Here is a 21,101-nt window from a genome sequence, read left to right as displayed (position 1 = left end):
AGCAAAGTTCTGCTAACTACACAAGTGCAATGTAAAAATAAAATAAAAATAAAAAAGATTAAAGATTCAACTCTTTAAACATTTATTTATTTATTACAAAATGCAGAGATTTAAACAAGTGCACGTGACCTTATAGCACATGAACACCGTGGTCCATTCATTTCCATGATCATATCGCCGCAGCGTACGTCAGATAAGGTTCATGCTGAGCTTTGGTCATTCCTGGTAAAAGCACGTACGATGAAGGAACAGCAGGTCCAGATCCCGGCCAGCCCAGGCAGTTATAGGGCACCATGTGGCCCGGGTTACCCGCAGACGGGTGAGCGTGCGGCGCACCTGCCAGAAGTCCGGGAATCCCGTGAAACGCGGAGAATCCCCCGGGATACCCGAGCATTGAGTAATGTGGGAAAGGTGCAGGGGGTAATTCCGAGATTTTGGAGGTCAGGTCGAGAAACGGATAGGGATTTGTGGACAGTTGGTGAGTAAAAAACGCCCGGGTAGCAGCGGCGACAGACGACTTCTCCGCGCTCAGCGAGTCTGTTTTCAGCGGGTCACTGTCACCCGGATTGTACGTCACATTAAAATGATACCTATCTTTTTTGATCATGTTTTTGGGCTTTCGCCGCGGTCTATATTTGTAATCCGGGTGTTCTTTCATGTGAACGGCTCTGAGGCGTTTGGCCTCGTCAATAAAAGGTCTTTTTTCGGAGTCTGACAGGAGTTTCCATTCACCTCCGAGGCGTTTGCTGATCTCAGAGTTGTGCATCTTCGGGTTGTCCAGTGCCATCTTCCGTCTCTGGGCTCTCGACCACACCATGAAAGCGTTCATGGGGCGTTTAACATGGTCCATAGGCTTTGCCATTTCTGAAGCAGTTTCCTCTGCTGCTCCTTTTCAACTTCAGTCCGCCGAAAAGCAGCCCAAAGTTCCTTTGACGCACAGTTCAGTCAGACCTGGCCGGGCTACCTTTGTAACATGGCACCAATTCTGAATCTGCGCCTAGAAATACGTTTTGACTCTTTTTCAGTGTAACTTGCAAAAATCAGATATTTATCTCTTCAAACAAGTTCCAATGGTTTGAGTTGTTATCCATGGAGGCGCGATGTGTGAGTGAGTCTCTGTAGTGATCTGGGGTTAAATGTTCATCACTGCGTGTATTTGTGCCGCCTGCGCAGAGTTATGAATGAAGTGGGCGTGTCCCTTCGTTCTGAGACCAATGACGTGAGTGTGGGTGTGTCCTGTGAAATCTAGAAACACTATGAGCAGCAGCACCGTAGGACAGTTTTGCATTTCTTTCACTGACAGAAGGCTAGTTCAATGACAATATTACATTTTAAAATCTTTAACAGACAATTCATTAAATGTAAATTCAGGTTGTTATGGCATTAAACTTTGAAAAGACCTAGATATATCTATCTATCTATCTATCTATCTATCTATCTATCTATCTATCTATCTATCTATCTATCTATCTGTCTATCTATCTATCTATCTGTCTATCTGTCTATCTGTCTATCTATCTATCTATCTATCTATCTATCTATCTATCTATCTATCTATCTATCTATCTATCTATCTATCTATCTATCTATCTATCTATCTATCTAATAAATACTCAACAGAGAAGAAGCTGTCACTTTTGTTTTAGTAACTCAGTGCAGTAGGCCGCTTCCATTCCATTTCCCACCGATACTGTCATTGTAAGGCACCCCGACAAGTTCAGTTAACCTGTTCAGTGTGTTTCTCTGTTACTATGTGATTAAAATGCAATCTTTTGAATGGATTTCAATATAAGAGGGTTGCTGGAGAAAGGAAGTGCTTATTAAGAAATCCTACACTCTTTTGTTTCTTTTAATGGTTTCTCTTTGCATAAACTTAAATCTCCATAATCAGCTTGTAACCATGGACATAGTATTTGCGGGAAATGTATGTTTTAGCCAGTCAGGCTCTATACCCAAGCCCAAATGCAACTGTAAGAACAGTATTCTGGATTATAATTTTTTTTACAGTGTATATGAATAGTCAACCTGTACTACATTTCCCATAATGAACAGCATGCAACAGAGCACATTGCAAACATTACTGTATCCCACAGTGCAAAGCACTCGACTTGCCATTTTCAGTGTGACAAATGAATGAAGTATTGCCAACAAAGTTTAGCTCACTCTTATACTTTAAACCATTGCTTGATTGGGACAATAAATGAACAATAATTCCTACCATGTTTTCATTCACAGGAAGTGATAAGATTCTTTTGTAACTGCTTTTATGGAGCGGTCCCACCCTGAGAACTGGAAGGTGTCAGTCATGAGTCAGGACCACACCAGAACAATGTCCTCGGGAGTAATTATAGGAACAAATGACTCTTAAAACCGGCTCTGTGTTTAGCCTTCCCTTTATTCTCCTGAAAACATCTCGCAACGCATCTTGGATTTGCATGAGTGCTCTCGGGTATCTCTCAAAGAGAAGCTTATTTAGCAGAAAGGAAAAGAAAGTCCTTTGGAGAGAGCGGAAGAAAAGAACAATGCGTTAAAAGGAGAAATCCTTTAATTTTCAGCTGGAAGAAGGGCCATTGTACGTTCAGCTCTGCCCTGCCTTCAGTACTTTATCTCCACTGCGCTTTGACAGAAACACCAAAGTTTTTAGTGCTTTTAATATTTGTGTTCTAGAGAGTAAGTGTGTGTAAGGAATCAGTTATGCACATTCTTTGCTTTTCTAGCAACTTTTGCAACATTGACAAACCAGGACAATTTTACACCGAGAACAAAATGAGGGACTCATACACAACTATTAAAAAGGTGAGAAAAAAAAACAAGATAATACAATACATTAAATTGATAATTCCATTAAAAAAAACGACAATTCTGTTACAGTTTACTCACCCGCATGCCATTCCAAACCTGAATGGGGTTTTCCTCTGCTGAACACAAAATGAGCTATTTTGAAGAAAGTTGGCAACCGAACGGCTAATGGCACCCATAGACTTCCATAGTATTGTTTTTTGTATTATCGAAGTCAATGTTTGGCTATCGTCTTTTGTGTTCAACAGCTGAAGAAAACTCATACAGGTTTGAAACAACTTGAGGGTGTGTAAATGATGACAGAATATCATTTTGGGGTAAACTATCCCTTTAAGAGCTGGGGTGTAAACTTTTGAACAAAGATGATGATGTGCACCTCCAGCAGGTAACAGTTTGACACTTCTTCTAATCTGATAAAAGATAAAGCAGTCTGCAGTTCTGCTTTACATTTGTGTTTGATGGTGACAGAAAACGAAACAACCTTAAATGAAGTGAAAACATGGAAATAATCAAATAATTAAAGAGAATAATGCCATCATAGATATTAATTAAAATGAACTTTTTAAAGCAGGTATGAAATTTGACTAAAAAGAGCTCAGTAAACTTATCTCTATGATAGAGACACAATGCTAACTGTGAATAGGATGAGCCAAAACAGGAAATTAGAAAGACTGACACATTAATTAAAGGGGAAGACACATATACAGACAGGCACATCATACACACTTGAACATTTTGTGTGAAATTACATATAAAACTTATATAATACTTTGCATATCTGAAAAATGCAGCAGCAGAAGTCATTTAACCTAACTGACAAAACATCACAATATTAATAAGTCAACACAGGTAATGCATTCATGAATTTTCTTTGTCCATAAGGCCTATAAATCTTCAAAAATGTAAAAAAAATAAAAAAAAGGGGGGGGGGGGGTGGATAAAGATAAAGGCTTTGTCAACCTAGTAGTAACAAAATATGCTTTTCTAGTAAAAATTTAATCACATTTTTTTATTCTTATATATCTTAAATTTTTTTTTATTCTTCTTTACATTTAAATTCAAATTTCATTTCTGCATTCTGTCAGGAATGGACTTGGAATTCTGAATTCTGGATGGCGCACAACAGTAAGGGTCCAATAACCGGTCATGAAACATTAAAACAAGTCCCACTGCCCATGAAATAAGTCTATCATTCTGATGAATTCCTCGTGAAATGTCTAAAACATACAGTGTCCTTCAAGACGGATGACATGCAGTATCTACCACAACGTACGGCCACCCAGTACCATTACAGGGGTCCCGAGTCTTTTGACCCGCTCCAGCGTCCAGCACACAGGCCTCCCATGAGGAACCCAGAATCCAGCTGACATCACAAGCTGTTTTGTTGGCTGTCCTTTGTAGGCCGTAATGAATCCAGTGAATGTGAAAGGAGATAAAAGGACAGCTCCAGTGAGAGTGAAGGATGGTCACACTGTGTGGCTAATGTTCTGAAGGCTTTCACTGCGGAGAATGGGAACAATGGGAGCAAATGGCAGGACAATGAGCAGTGTTTTTGTCCACTCAATTTGTCTGAGGTCCTTCAACCTAATCACATTCACTCAGAGTCATTTGAAGGTTTTGTTCGAAAGAGAAACTGCTGAGAGTTTGGGCCCTTGAACAAAAGGACAGAAAGGGGAAGAATCCTCATCTATCACCATGACAGCTGGAGTTTAAGACAGGGATTTGGGTCCGAAGAAAACACGGGATGAATAGAGAGGATTGGAGAGAAAAGCCAACGTTTATTCTCTCAAAAAGTCATCGGACATGCTCGACCATCACAAATTGTTGTTGAAGTTCTTTGTTAACGAGACTATGAAACCTTGAAAAAGTTTTTGGAGGTTAAGTTTGTACAACTGATGACAAACTGTTTCATAATTTGCTTTGTAAATACACTGGAAAAACTTTTTTTTTTTAAACAACTTTCATTGAGAAATTGTATTTACAAAAAAAGTCAAAAGAATGCAAAAAAAAAAAAAAACATTATCCAATAATTTGTTTTATGTACAATCATTTGCTACATTGTACATTTCAATACATAGTTGTCAAAGAATCCGTAGAAAATGAGTTTTAATTGTGGTAGTGTCTCTTTTAATAGAAAATAATTCAAGTAGTCACATTTTAAACTTCAAATGGTCTGAATTTTGAGTTATAAGATATCTCAGAATTCTGACTTTTTACATGCATTTCTGACTTTTTTTCTTAAAATTGCAAGATATAAACAAAATTCTGAGATAAAAAACATGCAATTCTGAGATGAAAATTCATAATTGCATTATGTAATAATCAATTCTATAATCAATAGAATAACAAGATATACTCAGAAGACCCAATTCCGAGTTTACATCTCATAATTTTGATGTTATATCTTGCAATTCTGTCTTTATATCCCGCAAGTTCTATAGAGAAAAATTCAGAATTGTGAGAAAGATGAAGACTTTCATAGGGTTGGCACTTTAACACAAATGCTTTTTTACGAAGTCGAAGAATGAGACTAAAATATATTTTAGGTAATAAACAACAGAAAATCACAGATGCTGTCAGTAGAACTTGTTTTGAACTGGGAACAATCTTTAAGCGTGCAATCAGTTATCAGTCTTCATTGTGATCGCAGACTGCAGCGGTCCAAAGCAGAAACAAACAGCTGCTTTCTATGTCACACTGATTTCTAAAGGCACGGTCACCTTCATCAGAACATTGTGCAGCTTTGCAACTGATATTAAGACCATGCCATAAAGCAAAAAATGGGGGTGGTAGCATGACAAAAGCTTCTCTCCTCTAAAGCGATTTGCTCCAGAAAAGCAATTTCTGTCAGAAGGTTTTTGTTTTGTTTTGTCTGAATTTAATCACATCAGAATTCAAAAATCCAAAATCAAAACAGTATTCTGGAGCCGATGTGCATAATATTTATGTAAAAAACTAAACAAAAAAACAAACAAAAAAATGTCTTGCAATTCTGACCTGAGTCAGAATTCAGAATTTAATTTCTTGCAAATGTGTTTTCTTCTTCCACAGAAAATAAATAAATAAAATGTCTACACACACAGGTAGTTGCATCTTTTTTATATATTTCTCTGTTTTCATGCAATTACAAATACAGGTGCTGGTCATATAATTAAATATCATCAAAAAGTTGATTTATTTCACTAATTCTATTCAAAAAGTGAAACTTGTATATTATATTTATTCATTACACATAGACTGATATATTTCATATGTTTATTTCTTTTAATTTTGATCTTTATAACTGACAACTAAGAAAAATCCCAAAATCAGTATCTCAGAAAATGTGAATATTATGAAAAGGTTCAATATTGAAGACACCTGGTGCCACACTCTAATCAGCTAATTAACTCAAAACACTCGCAAAGGCCTTCAAATGGCCTCTCAGTCTAGTTCTGTAGGCTACACAATCATGGGGAAGACTGCTGACTTTACAGTGGTCCAAAAGACGACCATTGACACCTTGCACAAGGAGGGCAAGACACAAAAGGTCATTGCAAAAGAGGCTGGCTGTTTACAAAGCTCTGTGTCCAAGCACATTAATAGAGAGGTGAAGGGAAGGAAAAGATGTGGTAGAAAAAAAGTGTACAAGCAATAAAGATAACCGCACCCTGGAGAGGATTTTGAAACAAAACCCTTTCAAAAATGTGTGGGAGATTCACAAAGAGTGGACTGCAGCTGGAGTCAGTGCTTCAAGAACCACTACACACAGATGTAAGCAAGACATGGGTTTCAGCTGTCGCATTCCTTGTGTCAAGCCACTCTTGTACAACAGACAGCGTCAGACGAAAAGGACTGGACTCCTGCTGAGTGGTCAAAAGTTATGTTCTCTGATAAAAGTCAATTTTGCATTTCCTTTGGAAATCAGGGTCCCAGAGTCTGGAGGAAGAGAGGAGAGGCACACAGTCCACGTTTGTTTGAGGTCCAGTGTAAAGTTTCCACAATCAGTGATGTGTTTTTTTGGTGCCACTGTGCATAATAATGTCAGGAAATGTAATAATCTTAATAAGATATTGCATATTTCACTTTACAAATGAAAATAACATGCATCCAAATCACAGGATGAAGATAACTCTGGCCTACTTCACATGGTTAAGTGTGTATTTAGTTTTGCCATGAGATCATCGCTGTAAGGGAAGCATACCACATATCTCTCATAATAATGGATCTGGCTATCCTTTCATATCTTCTCTCAGTTTTTACGCATTACCAAAGTGTATTGAAAGTGCTTTTTCAATGAAGAAGTAAAGGCAAGCATTCCTTCTTGTGCACACCTTTGAACTGAACACAATAGGATCGTCTACTGCAAAGATCTCACACTTTTGTTTGTCCATCCAGGAGGAGAAAGGCCTACAGTATCGCTTACACTCCAGAGATGATGGTTACGATTACAGACAAAGCCACAAATGTTGAGGACAAGAGGCTGTGATTCGATGCCTGCTTGCCTTACACATCGCCTCTTGTTCTCAGTCAATCCAGGATTTTGCCTTCAGGTTAATTCCTTTATGCACTAACATAACATAGTCTCAAAACACCATGGGACACGGATGACAGACTGTAAACAAATACCTGCTGTCACCTCCGGCACCAAATCTCAAAGCCATTATGGAGCGGGATGTAAAGGGACAACATTTTTTCTTCTCCTGGTTATTGGAATACTGGGGGTTTCCCAGCCGTAATCAATCCATATGGAAATTACGCTTAGGATAACATACTGTGCCCTGTGACATGATTGGTGTTGTCAATTTAACATTCATCCAGTGTGATTTATTTAAAATCAGTAAATAAATAATGCTGGAAGAATTAGGCACAAAGCACTTGGATTCCCTAAAAAAGCGTTTTATTTTTCTTTCAGTTCAAGCTTCATATTTTTGCTGGCAGATATTGTAAATACTGTACATCACCTGTGCTGTAAAAAATTAATAAAAAAAAATCAAAGTTAAAGATTATTGGATTTGAATATATATATATATATATATATATATGTCTTATTTTATTAATTTTTTACATGCAAATTACCAAAAATATTCAATTATATTACGATATTTAGCCATGTTTAATGCATTATTATTCACCTTAGCTAAAAAAGTTACTTGTGACTTATTTTGCACACATTCTTGAATTTAAAAACTAAACTCAAATGACTTGAAAATAAGTTTTCAATTATTTTAACTAAAGATGCTTATATACTGTAATTATATATATATATATATATATATATATAAGGGTACAATATACTGTATTTATAATTGCTATTTTTTTAGGTGTTTTACCAGTAATTTGAATTTTTCCACTTCATTTTAGATTTGAAATATCCATAAAATAACTGGATAATTTTCTGTAATAATAAAAAAATGATTCATTCATTAATTGTAAAATAAATTCTGCATTAAACAGCACACACACACAATATATATTTTGAGAGATAACAAGTGGTTTAATCCAAATACAAGAATCTGACATGACAGAACAATTGCAAATACATATTTAACATAAGTGCAAAGAATGTACTTCTGACTTTTGAACAGAAAACACTGATTAATTCAACAGAACAAATCCAGATGAGATATGACAACAAACATTAACTTAAAAACTTAATTCTTAACAAATAACCAAGAAGTTGTTTAATTTAAACGAATCTGTTGGGCTAAAATACATTTCAGAAAAATCTTCTGTGGCTGGTACTGCGACTTTCTCTTCTTTTACCTCTCCATAAAACCATAAAAAAGCTAAAACATAAAAAAAAGAAAGAAAGAAAGACAAGACAATGAGCAGCAGAGAAAAGCTGCCGGTGTTGCTGTGTGCAGTCACCCAACATCCCTTTCATTCTTAGACTCACAAAACAAATTATAAAAATAAAATTATTTTTCTAAAGGTTCAAGGAAATCGCGACCAGCATGACATTTAACGGTTACATTAAACACAAAAGAAAAAAGTTCAGGATTGTTTGTATTGCACAAGAACGTTTCTTTGCCCAATAAACAATGCAGCATTACAGAAATGATTGTTACCCAGCATTTGATTTCTGTTAGCCATCACTGATGGTTTTTGATTAAGGCAGATAGTGTCAGAACAACAAATAATAATAATAATAATAATAATAATAATAATAATAAGTAAACAAAAATAAGTGCTGTTTTTCGACTGCTTTATAGAGCCCTCTCATTACGTTTAAAGTCCTGACTGTTGCTGTCAGAATCAGGAGTTATTGTGGTTCATGTAATATAAAGGCACCGAGAAAACTAAACGAGTCTAGTTCACAACATAGTGTTTGACTAGAGCAAAGGCAGGCCATCTCTTTGGCCCCTAGCACTCCTGGTACTACACTTACACATTAAGGCACATATTAATAATCATAACATACAGTGGTGTACAACCTCTAGCCTATCATACTGGAGAAATCAGAACGCTGGTGTGATTGTGGCTCTGCGGTCTCGGAGCGTTCAGTGTGAGCGCATGCACATGTCTCCGGCTCCACTCAGCCTGGTGTTGGGGGCGAGGAGGCGGAGCTTGTGTCCGTTGCCCTCCGGAGGAGGAGGATGCTGGGTGTAGCTGTGCACTGTGTACATCAGGCTCTTCGCGGGCCGTTATAAAGCAGTCTCGTAGATAACCAAGCTGCCATCTCCTGTGGTGGCGAAGCCGTTGAGCTGGTGGACCGGACTGCGGTTCATGTAAGCCTGCCAACCAAAAGAAAGAGAGAAGAACATGGTTAGTGTGATGTACACTAATGGTCAAAAGACTGGAATGATTCAGCTTTTTAAAATCTCATATGCTTACACTAAGGCATTCTGAAGCATTTATTTGATTAGAAATACAATTACATCTGTAATATTAGGAAATAATATTACAATGCAAAATAAAGGTTTTCTATTAAAACATATTTGAAAAAGTAATTTATTCCTGTGATCAAAGCTGAACTTTCAGCATCATTACTCCAGTCTTCAGTGTCACATGATCTTTCAGAAATCAGTCTAATATGATGATCTGCTGCGCAGTTATTAATAATGGATAACAGTTTTTGCTGCTTAATATTTTTCCATAAATTATGATGCATTTTTCAGGATTATTTGATTAATAGACAGTTCAAAACAACAGCACTTCTTTGGAAATAAATAAATATATATATATACACACACACACACACACACACACACACACACACACACACACACACATACATATTTGCAACATTACAAATTTTTTTTTATCACTATTGATTAATTGAATGCATATAAAAGTATTAATTTCGTTTATTTTTTTAATCTGATTGAATGGTACTGCGTCACAGTTTCCACAATAAAATTATCTATTAAAAAATCTTTTTTTTTAACACCAGACTATAATAAAAGAAATGTTTCTTGTTCGTCAAATCATAATATAAGAATAATTTCTGAAAGATATGTAATAAGTAATGATGCTGAAAACTCAGCCTTGCTTCACATGAATAAATTACATCTTAAAATCTATTAAAATAGAAAACAGTTATTTTAAAATGTTGATAATATTTCATAATATTACTGTACTTATCGTATTTTTGATCAAACAATTGCAGTAACCATAAAAGACATTCAAAAACATTTACATACAAAACATTTTAAAATATAATAAAATAGAAAACTATTGTTTTAAACTGTAATTACTGTAGTATTAAACTGTAGTAATAAACTGTAGTATTACTGTATTTTAAACAAATACATGCAGCATTGGTAAGCATAAGAGACATTAAAAATCATAATCATTGATCCAAACTTTTTGCCCAGTAGTGTATGTGACCCTTTAATGAGACCTGGAAACGGATGAAAGGCGTCACTCTGTTCCCAAACCCTCTCCGACAATGCTTTTCTAAACACAGCAGGCTGAATGGAAGTAAAAATCCCCTCTTATTTAATATCATTATTATGCAGTAATCAAAACCTCTCATTGTATTTAAAAGCACTCATGGCTAACAATGAGCGCAAAGACAAAAAAGAAGAAAAAGCACCTGGTGTTCGCCCCACCCCCCGCAGATACACGGAGAAAAGTCCCAACAACACAAAGCATGGCCGACAAACAGTTGGCCACACTATCAGATATACTCTCAATTGAGCCGGCATTCAGAGCGCACAATGGCGGAGAGGTCTGATATCAGGTGGATGTGTGCTTGAAGCCCCGGCGGTCAGCTCCAGAGGGGCCAGCGAGGAGAATGAGCTCACCGGCTGAAGGAGGCGGAGAGGAACCCGATCCGAAGGGAGAACAACATGCCACCGCGGAGGGGGAATCTAATACTGACTGACAGCACAAAGGCTTGGGCTCTTATTGTGGCTTTCTGGCACAGGTACATGTGGCAGATATTTGGCGATCGGACAGGGAGACTTCACAGCGATATGCGGTGCTCTGCTCACCTGTTTGGCTGTCTGCAGCAGAGAGGCCGCCTCTGCCTTTCCCGTCTGCTGCACCATCTTGTAGAAGATCCCGTTCTGGTTCTGTAGGAGAACGTGAGGGGCGTCGTACTCGTGGATTCGACCAGCATCCAGAACCTGAGAGAGCACCAAACATCTGTTTTTGATATCTTTTCCAGAACTGGTTCCATGAAATAAACATTAGAACCAAACAATGTGATATTTGGACCTGGTATCTGCAGCAAATTCATAAATGAATGATTCGTATGAATTGATTCTTTTTAATGAATCAATCAAAAAGACTCAGTCAGTCAAACTCGGCACTTACAGCTTTGACTTTGACTTACTTTCACTTACTTACTCGTAATAGTCATTACTTTCATCACTTTCAACCCAAAATGTAGAAACTGCTGCTCTAATATATGCATTTAAGGTTTTTGAGACCTAAACATTTTTGTCGTTTATGGAAGCTCGTTTTCACCATTGAATAAAAATTAAAAAATGAATTTTTATCTCACAATTCTGACTTTTTTTCTCAGATTTGCATGATATAAACTTACAATTGCGAGTTTAAGTCATAATTGTGAAACATAAAAACGCAGAAATAGAAAGTCAGAATTGCATGATATAAAGAACTGAATAAAGAATTATAAAGACTTTTTAACTTTTTAAGAATTAAATAATCAGAATTGCAAGAAAAAAAAAATGTCACAATTTTGAGTTTATATCATGCAATTCAGAGAAAAAAGGTCTGAATTGCGAGATAGAAAGTTGCAATTACCTTTTTTTTTTTTTTTTTTCAGTGGCGGAAAAGGGCTTCCATAGCAGTTACTGATTTGCTGTTCATGTAATATACAGAAGAGGTTAAAAAGTACCTTAAAAGTACTTTGCGCTATGTAATGCGCTAAATTAATTATGCGTTTTGTCTTTGAGCTTGAATGCTCCTGGTATATAGTTCCTAATATACAGTTTTCTTGTATGGTAAAAATCAGCATGAAAACGTAAAACTTCAAAACAACATCTTTTCAAATTTCTCTGAAGAAACATGCAAGTTTGGAATGATATGATTGAGAAGTGATGTAAGTTAAGAAAAAAAAAAAAAATTCTCACTATTCCTTAAACTCTCAAAATGCATTCAAAATCTGCATGTGATTTCATAACTTACAATCTTTCAATTAAAACCATATTGTATCTGATCTTAATTTATTAAAACCATATTTAACCATGTTACATTTTTAATTAAAAAACTGATGCTTAGGTTAAATTGTATCTGAAAGATGTAACTTTTTTAAAAATTTAAATGGTTATGAAATTATGTAAATTAAATGAGGGCGTGTTGACTATTTTGAAGATTGGCTGCTGTACTAAAACTTTACACATTCCCACAATGCATTATGATAAAGAGCGCTCTCTCTTTGCACTCACCAGGATGCGGTCGCTGTCTATGATGGTGTTGAGTCGGTGTGCGATGGTGAGGACGGTGCACTCCTTGAACTTGTCCCGGATGGTTTTCTGGATCAGCTCATCAGTCCTGTAGAACACAAACAGTTCTGAACAGCTCTGACATTGGTTTGTGTAAACAATCTCAGAGCCAGGTCAAAGACTCACCGAGGGTCCACGTTTGCAGTGGCCTCATCAATGATGAGAATCCGGTTCTTCCTCAGAATGGCCCGAGCGAGACAGACGAGCTGCCGCTGACCCACACTGAAGTTTGATCCAGACTCGGCCAGTTCGGTCTCCAGTTTAGCAGGCAACTCCTCAACAGCAGCCTTCAGCTGGACCTTTGAGCAAACAAATCTCAGATTCACTCCAAGACCACTTAATAATGTAGTACAGCTATAATCATCATGTAGATCTACTGGGGAAAAGTTCACATCAGAAAATGTTTACCCAAGTTTGTTATGGTTCATCACATGCGGATAGTGTTAAATAAATATTATTGATCAGAATCAGATTACACGAAACTAAGATGTTTGATGAGATTGAAATGTGGAGAAGCAAGTTACATGAGCAACACAGTGCGCATGTTTTTTGTGCTTTAACACAAGTAGAAAGACTCTGATGTATTGAACGGTGGAAGGAAAAATTGTAAAATGCACATTCCTGCAGGCCTCTGTTACACTGAGTGTGTGTTCACCTCTTTCAGAGCGTTCCATAAGTCATGGTCTGAGTGCTGGCTGAAGGGGTCCAGGTTCTTCCTCATGGTTCCTGTGAACAGCATGGGATCCTGCGGGATGATGGACATCTTCTGGCGGAGGTCGTGCAGGCCGATCTCTGAGGTCAGCACTCCATCCACTAAGATTTTACCCTCTGGCTCCGTCAGACGAAACAGCGCTGAAATCAGGGAGCTTTTCCCTGCACCGGTGCGTCCAACGATCCCAACCTGATCAATGCAGAGCAGAAAACATCAGCGCACACGTTCTGACAGACTGTGACACGAGGCTCTGGAGCTGCGGCGCCGGACTCACCTTCTCTCTGGGTCTGAACATGGCCGAGATGTTCTTGAGGATAACAGGTCCATCAGAGCTGTAGGAGAAGTTGACCCGGTCGAAGGTTACCAGGCCACGACTAGGCCAGTCGGGAGGGGGGCGTTTCTGGGTTTCCCAAGGTGCTTCGCTTTCTAGCTCGGTGTATTCGACAACTCTCTCTACTGACGTCATCTAGACGGACACATTTTTCAGAAAGCAAATCAGTTTGTGAGGGGTTTATCTTTTAAATATGAATCAATTTAGCTCTGGCAGCAGTTTTCAACACTGATAGTAAATAGGAATGTTTCTTGAGCATCAAATAAGCATATTAGAATGATTTATGAAGGATCATGTGACTCTGAAAACTAGAGTCCTGCTGGAAATTCAGCTTTGCATCATAGGAATATATTTCAATTTAAAATATATTCAAAACATAAATCAGTTTACTAAATGTTTTCATGAAATAAATGCAGCCTTGATTAGCCAAAGAGACTCAACATAAATATATTTTACAGAGCCCAGAGTAGTGGAAATGCGGTGGACATTTCAGTAAATTCAGAAATTAGGTTCTTACCATGTTCTCCACCTCTGCACTCTGTCTAACGCCCCACTGGAACATTCCCATTAGGGTGACTGCATAAGACAAAGCCAGTCCCACATCTCCTGCCTTCATACCTGTGAGAAGCAGACACAGTCCATTCACATACTGGTCTCAAAAATACTGAAAAGAAACAACGGTTATTTAAACACCCTCTAAGGATTTTCCCACTGACAGTGAAAAATCTTACTCTTAAATCAAATTTTGGCAAACTGACAATTAAAGACCATTGATTACTGAGACCTGAAACATTTTCTATTTCAAAGGAAACCGATGTTCACCAGACCATCCCCGTCATTCCATTTTCTCTTTATAAATTTGATCAAAATGATGGCATTGCCACTTCATTCTTCATGTTGAATACATTATACTGTATCACACTTAAGAAAAACTAAACATTGTTTAACACCATTCAAAAGTTTGGATCAAAAATATCTTAAGGTTGAAATTTATTTAATAAAACAAACAGTAAAAACAGCAGAACTGTGAAATAGTATTACAATGTACAATAATGCTTTCCTATTTTGATATATTTTACAAATGTAATTTATTCCTGTGATGTTAAAGCTGAATTTTCAGAAACAATTCTTATTATTATCAATGTTGAAAACAGTTAATAGTTAATAGCTTAATAGTTTTGTAGAAACTGCGACTATTCAGGATTCTCTGATGAATAGGAAGTTTAAAAACAGTTTTTTATTGGAAACATTTCAAATGTCTGTAGTGTCACTTAGGCCTAATACATCTTTGCTGAATAAAATAATTAATTTCTTAAAAAAAAAAGAAAAAAAAAAAAAGACATACCTCAATCTTTTGAATGGTGTATATGTCATTTTTATATTGTATTTTGAAATGATAGTTTTGTCAGATCTCCTCCAAGTAGAGGATTCAGTGCACTATCAGTGTAAAAAGCCCTTCAACACTGTTTCGGTTAGTGGTGTGCATGCTTTGGATATCTCACTGTCTTTAAGAAGAAGGCATCCAAAGGCTGTGATGGTCACAAACACCGAACACATTCCGTCCAAGCGCACTGCAAACCAGCGGGAAGTGACCAAGAACAGGAACCAGGCCTCTGCAGGAGCACACCAAAAAACACATTAATAAAGTCAACAGCTAATCTGAGTCCTACAAGAGGCCTAGTCCTTCACTGACCGGAGTGCAGGTCCTGATGGGCATCAAACGTTTGCTGAAACCTTTCCTCAGCTTTAAAGGCACGGATGGTCCAGAGGCCTTGCAGTGAGGATGACAGATGGGAGAATACAGGACTTCGAGCTGTAGAAACATGAATACAGAGTCATCAACACCAGACTAAACTCACAGGACTGCTCTGAAGAAGCAATACTGAAGCGATAGTATTCTCAAATTTAACAGGAGACACTTACTAGTGGATTCAATGCGCTTGACGTCTCGTGATGTCCGCAGGAAGTAGCGGCGCAGAAACAGGAAGGCGATCAACAGAGGAATCACAGGAATCAGGATCCACGGGATGACAGAAGATGCCACCGCAATGACTCCAATGATTTGCAGAAACACCTGTTAGTGGATGAAAGCATTGTATATTAAAATAAACAAACAGTAAAATAAATTGTGTTTTAGATGAGTTAGCTGTAGAAACACTGAGTTTCCTACACCTCAACTTTCATTAAACACAAACACAAGAAGTTTATTGGCACTAGTGTGAGAAATCGAAGCACACATGATATTAACTTCCTCCATGATTCTTTAAACGATATATAACCACACGCACCAATACTGTATAAATAGTACAAGCAGAATAGTAGCAAGCTATTTTTTAGGAAGTATTCAACAATGCATGCTGACTTTGCTGTCACACTAAAGGGAACCAACAGTGAGAGAGGATTGTGGGAAAGACTAAGTGACTGCAGTGTTTTCTCGTCCTAAGAGAGAACAAGGAGGATTCTGCTGCCCCATACAATGAAAAGCTCCTGAAATGAAAGACTATTGTACTTCCACTCAGTCTGTCAAGTTTCAGACAATAGCGCTCTGAGAATATAAAGTGACGGCTGTCACCCACGTACTGACCACATTGTCATTTGCCAGGGAAAAAGCCACAATATGTTGTTGGTCTACAACACTTGGTTTACCAGAGTGAATAATGCATATGGCCACAAGTGATGGGTGTTCTGATCCAGCCACGTCAGCATGTGATTATTATGTGGTGTTTAAAAGACACTGCACTGGAAAAAGTACCTGGATAAAATCCACAAATGTCCACGGAAGTAAGGAATCAAGTTGGCCGATGTCTTTGGAGAACCGGTTGAGGATTCTTCCTGAAATGTTAAGAGAAAAGCCATTCAGAGAACAAAACTGCTACCGGAACACTGCCAAAAATACCAAACATTTGAACTGGATTTAACTAGACGGGACAGTGTGAACAAAATGATGAAGAACCAATTCACTGTTAATTTAGATTTAAAAAGCCTTTGTAAAATCAAGGTCATGTGGTGCAAATATACAGTCAACAAGTCTGAAAAATAAACTGAACTTCTTGATTATGATATTTAAAAAAGTATAAAATTATATTTAATGAACTAATATTTCAAGCTATCTGAAATATACAATTAATTAAAAATAATGATTAAACTACTTTTTTTTCCCAAAAGCTATATAACCATTAAATATAGCATAAAATAGAAAAAAAATCTGAAAACTGTAAAGAAAAAGAAAAATGTTTTTCATAACCATATGAAACCAACATGAATAGAAAGAGTACATTGTTCATCAAAAAAAAAAAAATTAAGCCATAAATGACTCACCCTTAAGTCATCCTAGGTGTATATGACTTTCTTCTTTCAGACAAATTCAGTTGGAGTTGTTTTAAAAAATTGTCGTTGATCTTTCAAACTGTTTGATGAAACTCACTGGGTGTTGCACTGCATCGCTCCAAGAGAAGTTTAATAAAAAGCTCATCCATTAAAAAAAAAAAAAAAAAAAAAAAAAAAAAAAAAAAAGGTGTCTCACACGGCTCCAAGGGGTGAACAAAGGCCTTCTGTGGAGGCGAAAAGCTGACCTCATACATCATTCCCCCGGAACTGCATAATTTACAACTGTGAGCCCAAGCTAGATTAAAGTGATTATTACATTTTGAATATGGATAGTTTTCTTACAAAAATGCATTGATTTGCTACACGAGGCCTTTGTTCACCCCTCGGAGCCGTGTGAGACACTTTTTTTAATGGATGAGCTTTTTATTAAACTTCTCTTGGAGCGATGCAGTGCAACACCCACTGAGTTTCATCAAACGGCTTGAAAGATCAACGACAATTCTTTTTAAATAACTCCAACTGAATTTGTCTGAAAGAAGAAAGTCATATACACCTAGGATGACTTCAGATTAAGTAATTTATGGATTCATTAAAATTTTTGGATGAACTAACCCTTTAACAAGATACCAAATTAGTTGTAATATCTCTCATTTTCTTGATCTTGGACAATCTTATTCAGGAATAGTGACGAAATCATCACGAATTCAAAAACAGGCTGAAATGCTAACAGTGACACGCTGTGCTAACTTTTCTGTTATATTATTTTATCAATAACAATCCCTTATTGCCATTTCTTATCTAACTGGTTATGATAACTCTGGCTATAAAGGCCTTTAACCTATGATAGTGACTGGGAGGATAATAAATGGCAGATTAAACACAAATAACGCAAACAAAGGAGAACTCAGTCAACCATGATGGATATCTGCTTGTCATTTGTCAGAAATGTTTACCGCTAATGATGCTTTAATTACAAGTACCAAAGAAGAGGCAGACATTACAAACCCCCACAAGTGTTACCCATTCTTCATCACCAGAGAGCATAGATTACTAGTGAAACAGGCCAGAGCGCCGCCGAGACCCAGGATACGGTAGTTGTGTCAACTAATCCACATCACAAGCTTTTTCCAGCCATAAAAGTTTCCCCAAAGTATGTGATTTCTGTAAGTGCCTCCCACTGTAATTGTGCCTTGTGTGTGCGCTGCTGATAACAGTATCATGAATAAGGGCTCCAACTGACTCTTCAGCGGCCATAAAACTATCTATTAGACTTTTGAGACTTATAAATGCTCTTTTGCTCATGTTATCAATAGTAACACCCCGATAAGCAGCCCTCAATGACACAGAACCTAGCTCTGTTGTTTGCTCTTTAGAAGGTGAGAAAGAACTGCATTATACTGGCCATATCAGCATGACTTTGTCTTGCACGTTTAAATAATGACCACCCATTATTAGGAATATAATATATATATATATATATATATATATATATATATATATATATATATATATATATATATATATATCATTTTTCCCCGAGAAAGCAACCTGTTCATTAATTATATGTAATACAACTCTGGATAATTCATATATTATTAGGAGTAGGGATGATCAAAACCATGTTCTAAGCATACTGAATGAAAGTATACTGACAAGATGCACATTAAATATCGCATGCGATTTATCGTGCAGCCCTACAGTCGGCATGCTTGATCTGATTACTTTAATAACAATTAATAAATCATAATACTGAACCTCTATCTATTCTATCAAAGCTCCATGGCCCTACCATCACTCTACAACAGTACTTCTTGAAAAAGCCCTGTGTTGACGGACAAACTTTAAAGAGTTCATGTATGAGGGTTTTTGTTTGTTGGCAACTCCTCTGGCAGTAATTAAACATCAACAGAGGTTTTCCAGGAACAGCAGCACAGGACAGATAAGTTACCCAAAGTATGTTTCACAGGAAGTGGCGCCCTCTGTTGGTCAACTGGATAGACACAGGATCATAAGAGTAGAGTCATTGGTGTTCTTGCACTCACCAATGGGGTTGATGTCAAAGAAGTGGACCGGGGTTCTCAGGATGCTGTTGAACATGCGGTTGTGTAATGTCTCCGCTGAACTCACGAGAATGTTGAACATAATCAGACCACGCATGAAGCCAAAGATGATGGTGGCTCCTGTTAAACCTGATGAACACGAGACACACAAATCTCCATTAGCAATGGGAGACACATGCAACATGTCTATATTTGTATTTTACTACTTCTGATGAATTTGATCATGAGCATACCTGCATAGATGCCAAGATAGAAATCCAGGTTGAGCTCTTGAGTTGTGTTAGTGCCGAAAGTGCCATTTGTGCCGGTGGTGGAACTGATGTTAAGGGTAGAAAAGTCCAGCTTCTCCTGCTCTGTGGCCCTGTCAGTCATGACATAATGACATTACGGTAGCTGCTAAACACCAGAACATCATGTCCATCTAATGTATTAAAGGGTGAGTTCACCCAAACATGTAAATGAACCCATGTTTTACTCACCCTCAAAGCATTACAGGTGTATATGTGTTTCTACTTTCAGATTAATCCAATAGGAAGTGTATTAAAAATCGTCCTGGCTTTTCCAAATGTTAGAATGGGAGTAGGTGGGTGTTTTTGTTCAACAGTCCAAAAGTAGTTAAATAAAGCTTATCCGTCCATATTAAAACGTGCATCACACGGCCCCCGGCTAACGTTTGGAAGAGCCAGGATAGTTTTTAATACAATTCTGATTGGTTTGTTTGTTTGTTTATTACGTTTTTTACGCCATGTAAGCATCATGGCTATTTACATGGCAAAAAGGTTCAGTATCATCCATAAGATTTACATTATATAAAACATTTCACACCTCTGATAGGATTCGTCTGAAAGAAGAAAGTCATAGACACCTAGGATGCTCTGAGGGTGAGTAAAACATGGACTAACTTTCTTTTTTGGGTGAACTAACTCTTTAAGCACATTTAAAATGTATGGATAATTTTAACTGAAACAATGTGCAAATAAAAACATTTAATTTAATGAATAAATTACATTTCACTCTGTGTAATATAATAACATTATATAATATAATAAAATAATAACATCTATATTAAGGCTTATGTTAAGGCTGCATTTATCCAATCACAAATACAGCAAAAATCCAATTTAAAATGGTTATTTTCTACATCAATATATTTCAACATGTAATTTATTCCTGTGATCAAGGATTTGTAGTATCATTACTCCAGTCTTCGGTGTCACATGATCCTTCAGGAATCATTCTGATATACTGCTCAAGAAACATTTTTTATCATCATCAGTGTTGAAAACAATTGTGCGGTTTAATATTTTTGTGGAAGCTGTGATATTTTTCTCTAGATTATTTGATCTTTTGAATAGAAAGCCCAAAATATCAAGATTTCTCTTTTTTTTTTACATTAAATAAATTGTCTCCACTGTCATTTCTGATCAATTTAATGCATTGTATTAATTTATACAAAATAAATAAATAAAAAGAAAGAAAGAAAGAAGTTATATATATTCATCTTACAGAACCCAATCTGCATTATGTATATTTTATGTATAAATTTTATGCATAAAAATAAAAGCATAGCTGCACAGATATTAATATTGTAGATCACTCACCAGTATGAAAGCCACCAGTCATGAAGAATATAAAAAGTCTACAGAGCAGAAGAAGACATTGGCATGAAACTCTTAACTGTGAGAGAGAGCTCTTTCAGTGTATAACCGCAGGAACAGTGCTGTCTCTCATACCTGTGCCAGCAAGTTGAGGAGCACAAGCAAAATCAGCATCAGGGCGTTAGCTCCAGCTCTGAAATATTTCCAGTACACGTGGAAGCCGATGGTCCCCTCAATGCGTGTCTCCTCGGCCATGGTATGCACATGCTCCACCTACCCATGAGGAAAAACAGAGTGAAGGCTAGATCGTACAGCGATACGGCTACTTAACATGCACACGTAAATATAGTGTACATTTTGTCACACTGTTCAACA

The 21,101-nt window shown here is 37.0% G+C and overlaps 2 protein-coding genes across 2 annotated transcripts in view; both read right to left on the bottom strand.

Annotated features, from left to right (window-relative positions):
- Window positions 1-58: 58 nt before the first annotated feature.
- On the bottom strand, window positions 59-1,142 carry LOC113091646 (transcription factor Sox-21-A-like). The gene has a single exon (XM_026257233.1). It carries the CDS (start codon window positions 860-862, stop codon window positions 170-172), a length of 693 nt encoding a protein of 230 aa, XP_026113018.1. The 5' UTR covers window positions 863-1,142; the 3' UTR covers window positions 59-169.
- Window positions 1,143-8,252: 7,110 nt separating this feature from the next.
- The window catches only part of abcc4 (ATP binding cassette subfamily C member 4 (PEL blood group)), a 31,796-nt gene continuing 18,947 nt past the window's right edge, over window positions 8,253-21,101 (bottom strand). The window contains exons 16-30 of the mRNA XM_026257203.1: window positions 20,862-20,999; window positions 20,730-20,767; window positions 19,362-19,489; window positions 19,111-19,257; window positions 16,494-16,573; window positions 15,665-15,815; window positions 15,435-15,554; window positions 15,244-15,354; window positions 14,259-14,359; window positions 13,685-13,876; window positions 13,354-13,599; window positions 12,825-12,997; window positions 12,642-12,747; window positions 11,220-11,354; window positions 8,253-9,515 (exon numbers count right to left, since the gene is read on the bottom strand). Of these exons, the coding sequence (XP_026112988.1) occupies window positions 9,426-9,515; window positions 11,220-11,354; window positions 12,642-12,747; window positions 12,825-12,997; window positions 13,354-13,599; window positions 13,685-13,876; window positions 14,259-14,359; window positions 15,244-15,354; window positions 15,435-15,554; window positions 15,665-15,815; window positions 16,494-16,573; window positions 19,111-19,257; window positions 19,362-19,489; window positions 20,730-20,767; window positions 20,862-20,999 (1,956 nt within the window). The 3' untranslated portion in view covers window positions 8,253-9,425. The remainder of the gene's footprint in view (window positions 9,516-11,219; window positions 11,355-12,641; window positions 12,748-12,824; window positions 12,998-13,353; window positions 13,600-13,684; window positions 13,877-14,258; window positions 14,360-15,243; window positions 15,355-15,434; window positions 15,555-15,664; window positions 15,816-16,493; window positions 16,574-19,110; window positions 19,258-19,361; window positions 19,490-20,729; window positions 20,768-20,861; window positions 21,000-21,101) is intronic.

This window comes from Carassius auratus, chromosome 6 (assembly GCF_003368295.1).
Source record: "Carassius auratus strain Wakin chromosome 6, ASM336829v1, whole genome shotgun sequence".
In the NCBI taxonomy this organism is placed as follows: Eukaryota; Metazoa; Chordata; class Actinopteri; order Cypriniformes; family Cyprinidae; genus Carassius; species Carassius auratus.
This window is presented reverse-complemented; position numbering and strand designations above follow the sequence as displayed.

Excerpts from the sequence above, each read along its gene's own strand:
- LOC113091646 (XM_026257233.1), bottom strand. The coding sequence starts at position 862 with ATGGCAAAGCCTATGGACCATGTTAAACGCCCCATGAACGCTTTCATG.